This window comes from Pteropus alecto, unplaced genomic scaffold (genome assembly GCF_000325575.1).
Source record: "Pteropus alecto unplaced genomic scaffold, ASM32557v1 scaffold226, whole genome shotgun sequence".
Taxonomy (NCBI): domain Eukaryota; kingdom Metazoa; phylum Chordata; class Mammalia; order Chiroptera; family Pteropodidae; genus Pteropus; species Pteropus alecto.
The window spans coordinates 1,157,026-1,167,140 of NW_006440132.1; the positions used below are offsets into that span (position 1 = coordinate 1,157,026).

The 10,115-nt window shown below is 35.9% G+C and overlaps 1 protein-coding gene and 1 pseudogene across 1 annotated transcript in view; one reads left to right on the forward strand and one right to left on the reverse strand.

Annotated features, from left to right (window-relative positions):
• The window catches only part of C5 (complement C5), a 75,273-nt gene that overhangs the window by 36,836 nt on the left and 28,322 nt on the right, over positions 1-10,115 (forward strand). Inside the window, exons 21-25 of the mRNA XM_006917074.2 lie at positions 445-672; positions 1,856-1,916; positions 6,355-6,444; positions 7,525-7,737; positions 8,210-8,285. Coding sequence (XP_006917136.1) covers positions 445-672; positions 1,856-1,916; positions 6,355-6,444; positions 7,525-7,737; positions 8,210-8,285 — 668 coding nt within the window. The remainder of the gene's footprint in view (positions 1-444; positions 673-1,855; positions 1,917-6,354; positions 6,445-7,524; positions 7,738-8,209; positions 8,286-10,115) is intronic.
• On the reverse strand, positions 3,542-3,830 carry LOC102893917 (annotated as a pseudogene).

Here is a 10,115-nt window from a genome sequence, read left to right on the forward strand (position 1 = left end):
CAATCCTTCATAAAACCATTTGTTGAATACCAAAGACTGAGCTAAAAGACAAAAAGATGAATAAGACAGAGTGCCGGAGCCTTGGGCTCCCACCTGTCTAAAAAACAAAGAGACTGTTAAAAATGCTATCACAACAACATGAACAAAGAATTTCAGTAGCTCCACACATGATTCAGCATGTAGCAGTGTAAGGAAGGTAAGACATTTATGAGCACTGTTGAGCTTTCTAGACATCCCTTCACATTGCTAAACTCTGCAGCAACTTGTGTGTGTGTGTGTTTTAGAAGACCTGAAATAAGCTTTCTCCTCTGCCTTAGAATCTAATGGATTATTTAACACTGTAAAATTATCAGAGGAGAGTTTGTGTCCAGACAAACACTGTCAGAGCATGCTTTTCTTATCATAAAGAATTTTGATATAATTGTTCACTGGTGCCCTTTTCAGTTCTGTGTTAAAATGTTTCCTGTGGAGGGAATTTGTTCATCGGGAAGCTCAGCCACTGACCATCAGAGGAAAAGGCCCTCCAGATGTCAGCTCCAGAGAGTAGAGGGCTCCTCCAGTGAGTTCGTGACTTTTACTGTGCTTCCTCTGGAAATCGGCCTCCACACCATCAACTTTTCATTGGACACTCCTATGGGAAAAGAAATCTTAGTAAAAACATTACGAGTGGTGGTAAGAAAAATATGAGTTTTCTGGTCCTTCTAAAATGAATTCGTGCATTCTGAAAAAAGTTATCAGCAACTTATGCTTGAGTGATTCCAAAAGAGACAGAGAAAATGATAACATAAACGTAATAAAATGTCAACATTTGGGGAAATCTGGGTGGAGGTTATCTCAGATATTTTTTATACTATTCATGTAACTTTTCTTTAAGTCTCAAATTATATTTTAAAAATTTAAATAAAACAATACTTGTTTATTATAGAAAATATAGAATACTGAAAACTACAGAGAAGAAAATTAAAGTCACCAATAACCCTCATGTCCAGAGATACCTAATTTTAACAATTCGGTATATAGCTTTTCAGATTTTCTTCCCTGAACATATTTAGAAATTGTGTTCTTGAAATCTATGTGCCAGACATTATGCTAGGCACTAGAGATGCAACAATAAATAAGACATAGCCCACACATTTATAGTTTAAAATTTATGGTCTAGAAAATTTTTCATTTTATAAATGAGTAAATAGGCTAAAAAAAGAAAACTATCACTTATTAAGTATTATTTACCCATACAGTCCGTTGAGTGTCTTCATGTTATCTTATTAAGATTCTTGCCAAGAGTCACATGGCTAGTTAATGACAGAACTGGGTCTTTCTAGGTCTTCATTCTCTGAGTTCTGTTTTCAGCCTTGAAATTTACTTTAGTCAACATGTACTGACTTATTTTGTGCAAGGCTTGTTTTATGCATCCTTGCATGGTGGTTCCATGTACAGGCTCTAGAACCAGGCTGCCTGGGTTTAAATCCTGGCTCTACCACTTTCTAGTAGTGAGTCATTTGGATAAGTTTCTTGATCTCTCTATATATCAGTTTCCTCATCTGTCAAATAAGAGTAATAATAGCACCTACTTTGCAGTGTATTCTTGAGGTTAAATGAGCAAATACATACAAAGCATTTAGGTCAATTGCCTGGCTTATAATAACGTATATTTAAGTGTTTGCTCTGATTATCATGTAAATAGCCAGAAAATCTTATTCCTACATACATACATTTAAGTATTTTAACATATTTTGCCTTCTCAAAAAAAAAAAAAAGGAATTTTTAATTGGAAAAGTGGCCAAGATGATGCAAGAATTCAAGTCATATAGATTTAATTATGTTCTTAACTGAATGTTGTCTGACTTTATTTTAGCCAGAAGGTGTCAAAAAGGAAAGTTATGCTGGTATTACTCTGGACCCAAAGGGTATTTATGGTAGGCAAAATAATTTTGTATTTTATATATTGTCTTTTGCTCTAGAAATTAAAGTGTATATGTAACCTGAAACACTATTTTTCAAAGTGTTTATAGTCTAGAATCATATATGTCCACTTTTTAGTTCATTGCCATTCTTGATAGCATATATTATATTATAATCTGGATGGGTTTAGAACAAAGAAAAATAATTTCATTAGTTTTAAATGCAAAGCATTGAAATAGTAATAAATAGATGACTTACTTTATATATTAGTCATTTTCTATCATCACAATAATAATTATAATATTTTTATTGAACCATCAGTCCAAAGAACACATAAGAAAAAGTCATTTACATACTTATATAACGTGCATTATTTGAAAACACAATAATGCTGATTAATCACTTTATGAACCATTCCTCATTGTTCCTGCTTCTCTGCTTTTCCTTAAGTTGAGATATTCTGAATCTTCTCCAAGTTAGAATTTTACAAACATTTGAATAATTAATCAAGGCCTAAATATATTGTCTATTTATGGAATTTAAAATGTGCTCAGTTAACAATTCTTTCAACAAAAAAGAGACTTTGTAGTTCTTACTAAATGGTTAAAATTTACCTTACTGTTGCATTGAATTGTTTTTCTTTTTTTTTTCAGTGATATAGCAATGGGGATAAAAAAAGTTTACTTACAAATCAAGACCACTATACTCAGAGTACCATTTCCTCTGGGAGAACAAAGAATTAAGATCTTAACATTTTAAATTAGCTGAGTCTCATAAACTGAATAAGGATGATGCCAATAGAGTAACAAAAGAAAACAATCCATCCTACATATATATACCCATAACTAGTTTTTCTCTAATTTGATGTTCATGCAGACCTCCTCCCAACCTGCACACTGTGGGGGATCTGTGGGAAGAGATATCACAAGTTCTGAGAGTTTAGGCCTCACACAGTTACATCATGTCTCAGAGCCACTGCACCCTTTGGCTTCTCCTTTTCGCCCTGTGCCTCCCATGCTCACATTATTGCATCTGAAACAGCCCTGTCTGGATACATCCTAGGTATGAACATCAGAGCCACAAGATGGGAATGAATGATCTTTTATCTGGGAATAGATCTCTCCATCAAAAACCTTGGTTAAAAAAAAATCTATGCCTCTTTTTAATCTTGTCATGTGACTTTTCTCCCTTATCATTTTACGCAACTTAGATTAGGCAGCTTTGTTAATTTCTAGAGTGCTAAATAGGGTAAAGCTGGTAATCAATTCTGTCCAGTTTATTTCAGAGGTTGTATTAAATGCTTCTAAAACTTTTATTTTGGAATTGCTATACCACGATGATACTTTTATAGAGTTCGGTTTTAAAAAAAAAAGCTGAGATATTTCTAGAAAAATAAATGGACAATAATATTAGAAGAAATCTAAAAAAAAATCCATGAACGATAATGAGGTATCAGAACAAATTATAAAGTAATAGTAATTAAGATTGTATGACATCAATTTAAAGGAGACTAAATAAAAAGACTCAATACTCAAAACTAGCCCTAGTTCCTGCTTTCTCTTCCTGACAAGTTCTTTTCCCCTAACTTTTTTTTTTTTTTTAACCAAAACGTTAATTGCGTGACTAATCACTAAAATCTTTAAGATGAACTGGATGCCGCAACGGCTGCACTTTCGGGTTTAGATGATGTTCTTTCACGGAATCCATGCCTGAAACAGAGGTATACAATTTTTAGGCTCCTCATTCGACCAGTCCTGGTGGTATTTTGTCTTTTAGGCATTCCAGTTATGCTTTCTCTTCCACTCGGCAGGGTATCCACATTTGCCACAGGTAGACTTCTGAAGGTGGTAGGCCTTAGAGCCACAGCGGTGGCATAATGTGGGCATCTTATTGTGACGCTTTCTGAATGATGACATTCACTTCGTCATCATGCTTCTGCGACAGAGACCAAAGAGTCCTCTAACTCTTTTTATATCTCAGATGCAGAGAGTTCAGCTCCTCAGCCCCCTCACTTCCTGGCACAGCATTATCATAAGATTGGGCCGCCCCCCTCATATTTTATTTCCTTTCATTCCTGACCCCCACTCCCATCTCCCTTCCTCCAAATGCACCCACTCAAATATGGTTGCTTAATCTATGTCTTTGAGTAGGGATGTAATATTGGTTTCTGTGTGCATGTCTTTTTAACATATACAAGGTACTGTGCGATAGATCCTGTTCTGTTTCTTAAGTTTATAAGCTCCATACTCTGTTTTAAAGAAATGTCTCTATTGCTATACATACATTTAATTCACTGCTTCTTACATAGCATTTCAAAGTATATTCTACCACAGTTTTATTTAGCCATCCCCTAGTGATGGATTCCCTGCTTCCATAAACAATACTGCAATGAACATCCTATGCATCTCTCCTTGTGAATTTATGTGAACATTTATGGGGACAGTGTATCCAGGAGTGGGACTCCTGGGTCAAAGAGCATACGTATATTGAATATCAAGTACTTCTGTCATACTGTTCTTCGTAATGGTTGTGAACTGTTTACACTTCTGCCAGCACCACATGAGAGTTTCCATCTCTCCACATCCTCACCAACACTTGGTGTTACTCTCCTCTCTAAAACAATGCCACTTTTGAAGGGTAAAAAGTGACATTTTATTACTGTTCTAATTTAAAATCGCTAATTACTAGTGATTTTAAACATTTCTTTAAATGGGTGTTGGCTGTTTGGGCTTCCCATCTGTAAACTGCTTATTCCTATCTTTTGCATGTTTTTCTATTTTTCATTTGTATTCTTTTGTCTGTTTGTTGTTAATTTTGTCTCTGGTGTACTTCCTCATGCCATAATGAACCCTAGTGCATTTTGAACAGGAATAATTTATTCTAATAGAATCAAATTTATTATAATTTCATTTTACCATTATATATTTTAGGGGTAATCTTTAAGAAGTATTTCTGTACTCTTAGTTCACAAAGATATTGCTATATATTTTATCCTATTGGTTTCACAGATTTAACTTTTAAGTGTTTTAATCTCTCTGGCATCTACCTTTATATGTGATGTCTTGATGAGTCTTTTATCGTGATCTCTGACAAGAAGTAAAATTGACTTCTTAGTTTCACTTTCTCCTCTGTACCTTTTTCATTTGGTAGCAGAGTTGATGCTGAGAATTGAAACAGTCAAGGGCAGGTATTGATGGGAAAAATGGTGGAGGATCAAATTAAGGGAATTTTAAACAACCTACTGTCATTAAGTATCATATATAGAGCCTGAACTGTTTGCCATATTCTTTGTTCACGTTATTTCTACCCTCACAAAAACTCTCTGAGGAAAATATTATTACCTCTATTTAACTATAATGAGCAAACCGGAGCATAGAGAGGTTGTCTCTCCCAGTATCACACACAGAGTAAGCTCTCTTTGAACTCCATGCTTTTTCGACCATACTGCAAACCTCTTACTTAAATGTCTCCAATGAATTTTGTTTTAATATTATATCCTCAGCATTAGTCAAAGGTTAAAGAAGAAAGAAATTACTTGAAAAATGTTCCTGTCTCTTCTGCAAAGCCATGTGGCTTGTCCATATCTCACTATTTTTTCAGCATGTGCAATATGCCAGGGACAATGCTATGTGCTGGGACTACAGTGTTCAATAAGAAATGGTTCCTGCCATCACAGAGCTTTCAGAGCAGGCCAGTGGGAGGTAGAGTCTTCGCGATGACTACTATGGGCTCTGCAGTAAAACTTCTCAAGTCCAGATCACAGCTCCATCTATAGTAGCTCTGTAACCTTGAGCAATTTGCTTCAGTTTCGTCATCTATAAAAAAAATAGACCTAGCATACAGGGGTGTTGTGAGGATCCAATGTAACAATGCATTTAAAGAGCTTAGCAAAGTCCTTGTTATTCTATCAGTATTATGAAATAAGCTAATGATTACAGTAGGAAAAAATGCTCTGATACAAGTATGCTAAAACTTTGTTATTGTGAGTAAAGAAAACGTGTCTTTTGACTGAGAGGAGAAGGTGGAAAGAATTTCAGGGCATGCTTGCCAGTGGAGCTAATCTTCACATTTCCTTGATTAAGAAGTTACGTGTTGGTTATTTTTAGATTTCAGTTTCAAGAACAATTGTCTCTCTTTGGACAAATGGCATGCTCCTTTTCACTGGTGAATAAGATTTATATAACCTATTTATTTCCTATCTTGTAATGACCAAGGCAGCCTGGTCAGTAAAAGCTCCAAGAAAGCTTACAGTCAAATTTAATGCTTTATTTTAGAAGATTTTATAAGCCTAAGGTTTGATAAAAATCCTCCATTATTATTAATTTCCTTCTAAAATTTTAATATTGTTATTATAAAAGTCTTTTTTTTTTCAATTCCTTATATATTATAAATAGCCTGCAAGTAGTCTTCCCTCAAGAACTCTGGGTAAATCTAATAATTTTTTTTTTTTAGGTGTCGTTAGCAGACAAAAGGAGTTCTCATACAGGGTACCATTAAATATGGTCCCCAAAACAAAAGTCAAAAGGATTGTGAGTGTAAAAGGTAAATTAACAAATGCCATTTTTATTTCTCATTTCACTTTGCGCTTCAGACAAAATCAAATATCCTTATGGTAATTTTATTTCTCATCCTCTTTACTCAGTAGCATATATAAATTCAACTCTGGGAGTATTCTACCATTTAAATTCACACCTTCAAATCCCTGACCACTTTTCCAACTATCTTCTTCCACTGGCCTGATTTAAATGGAGATTTATTCTCCATGATAGAGGGTGGGGCCGTCATTGGCCTAAAGACTTCTCTACAATGGGGGTATAGCTGCTTCTAGACTTAAGGACTTTCCATGATCTTAGGGGCCAGTCCTGCTCCAGAGAATGCTTTATGAGTTGCAAATGGCCCCAAGATAGCAGCACTGCCCCGCTAAAATACCAGTCCTAGAGGTCTTCTCTCCCCTACAGTACATTTGCAGAAGTTGTGTCTTTAGTGGGTTTTCCTTGGTCTCCAGCCTTAATGATTCAATGACATATTGTCAAAATAATAGAAGGTCCTGACTACATTTTATCTCCAATAAAATCCTGGAATCACAGAATGTTAGTACTGGAAAGGGGCTTTTTAGTCAGATGCAACCTTGTGGTTGCATATGTAAGAAAGTGGTTTGCCCAGGATGGCATGATAAGTTATGGACAGAGCCCTGAAGCACTCATAGAGCATTCACAGTTCATACTCTTTGCTTTGCTTTGTGGAAGCAACTAATTAATATGATTTACAATATGTAAAGCTATCAGGTTGAATGGCAACTAATTTGCCATGTCTTCTATGCATTAATCCACCCCCCACCGTATTACACCATTTTACCATCATATTACAGTGGTGTTTTTAAGCCTGCTTTTGCTGTTTCTTTTAAATCCATCTTCTTAATCAGATCTTTATTTTTAAATCTCCCCAGTTCTAAGAAGTAATTCAACTGCATAGATAAAAAGGAAAGAATAAAGATGATTACTCTTATCTCTATATAAAATATATTGTTATTCAGAAGTTGATAGAAATTGATTTTGTCTACTACTTTGAATTTTGTATGTGTGTGTGTGTGTGTGTGTGTGCATTTGCATGTGTTCCATTCAGGACTACTTATGGGTGAAGTCATATCTGCAGTTCTGAGTCATGAAGGCATCGATATCCTTACCCACCTCCCCAAGGGGAACGCCGAGGCGGAATTGATGAGCGTTATCCCAGTATTCTATGTTTATCACTACCTTGAAGCAGGAAATAATTGGAAAATTTTTTATCCTAACTCATTAACTAAAAAAGAGTACCTGAAGAAAAAAATAAAAGAAGGTAAAAAAATCTATTTCACATATCGTACATAAAAATCTTGTGTTTTAAAACTAATAGTTTAATTAAACTAATATTTAAGTTGTTATGAATTATACAAAAGCTTAATTGTAAAAGCATTTAACAATTCAGCAACAAAAAAATAATCATGAGATGGACTTTACTATATGAATAAATACTATTTGCTGTTACATTTTGGCTTAACTTACCAAAATGCCTGGCTGAGAGACAAGACACCTGCATTCTAAATCTACACAGCACTTTCTTCCTTCTTGAATGAGCTCAGAATGTTCTACTTGATAATTCCCAATTCGAATGATTCATATACTTCCTTTGAGAAGTTTAATGTTGGCCACAGAGCATGTGCTTGCTGCCCAACACCAAAGGACGTTTACCACTCCCAGGGGCTAATAAAAGCACTCTGAGTAGAATTGGAGGCAGTGAAGCACTGTGTTCTCTTTCTGGTATCTCTTAGGGCTGATGAGCATCATGGCCTACAAAAATGACGACTATTCTTATAGCATGTGGAAAGGTGGACATGGTAGCACTTGGTAAGTAGAAGATTTTGACTTGCATTTTATATAGTAGCTGGTTAATTAACTAAAGAATAAGCCTTAATGAAAACTTCACTTGTTTAGTTGTTCAGACTAAAAGCCTAGTTGTCCTTCACTGCCTTCTTTCTCTTACAAGCCACATCTGATCCAGCAAATACTTTTAGCTGCACATTCAAAATATATCTTGAATTTGATTACTTCTCACCAACTCCACTGCACCATCCTGGTCCAAGCCATTCTCACCTCTCACCTAGATTATTGCAGCTAGCCTCCTTCAGTCTTTCAACTTCAGCCCTTGCCCCATCTCAGTCTGTACTCAAAATAGCATCTGGAATGACCCTGTTAAAATGTAAGTTAGATCAACTATTCAAAACCATTCAGGAGCTTCCCATCTTACCAGAGTAAAAACCAAAGTTCTTACTGTGATCTACAAGGCACTCCATGGTCTGGTCCCACCTCACCTCTCCGACTGTATCTGTTACTACTCTCTTTCATCCCACTCGAGCCTCACTGGCCTCCTTTCTGTTCCTCAAATTTGCCAGCCCTGCTTCTTCCTCAGGGCATTTGCATTGACTGTTCCTTCTGTCTGGAATGCTCCCCCTTAAGTATCAGTATGGCTGGTTCCCTTTCCTCCCTCAGGTCTTTACCCTTAAGTTTCCTTCTCAATGAGGCCTCTGCTAATCATTCTATCTAAAATTGTACCCCATTCCCATCTCAAGACTTTATATATTTCTCCCCAACTTTTCTTTTCTCCTTAGAATATATCACTAATATTCTTTCTGATCATGCTTATTGCCTGTCTGGACACTAGAATATAAGCTTTACGTGGGCAGTTCTAAGTATATCTAGCACTTGGTACATACTTAGCACATAGTAGGTGCTCAATAAGTACTTATTTTATGAGGCATAATACTTCCATAATTCAATGGTTTGAGACAGCCTGAATTAATAAAATCCTTATGGCAATCTATTTTCAAAAAATACTATCATGCTTTGATAAAATATTTAATAAAAACACAGTATGCCATGTTTTTTGTAGATTTTACTATATGAAACACTTTTAAAGAGTTTACAATATAGAATAATTGACTTTTAGACTATGCTCTTTAACTATTGAGAGTCTCCAGGATTTCATCTTTGACCTTCTTATTTTTTGTAATCTTTCCTTGTGCAATCTTACCTTTGCCTATGACTTCCATAACTTCTATGCAAATGATGCCCTAATCAATGTCTCAAGGCCTATCTTCTTAAGCTCCAGATTCGCATTTCTGGGGTCTGGGAGCCAAAAGCCCTTCAAACACAATCTGTGCCAATCTCATTCTTTTGTTTCTGTGTTTCCATAATCAATGCACAGTAATATTCTGTACTTCATCCCTGCTGACCAAGGTTGACTCCTTCCTTTCCTTTTGGCTTTTTTTCCAATCAGTCACCAAATCTCACAGATTATACCTTAGAAGTGGGTCTAACCATGTGTGGATGGCACATTTTAAGACCCCTGGAGCATGCCAACCAGAAGGTAACAATCAGGATGCCAAGAGTGGGTGCTGATCCAGACTGGAAACCACCACAACAGAAGCTGGCAACTAAATGCCTGGAGAACAGAAATCCTCATGAGAAATGCGACAGCCTCTCAGTTAACACCCAGAACCTCTCAAGAGTTCTGGGTGGATGGTGTTCATCCAGAAACATAGAAGCACTCACATACTGTCCTAGACCCAACTCCACAAGTTCTTTGAGAGAAATATACATAGAATAAAATGGCCAGTACCTGAGTACTTTCAAAAAACTGTGTTTTGAGAAATACAGGAAAGAGGCAGAAAGTAAAAT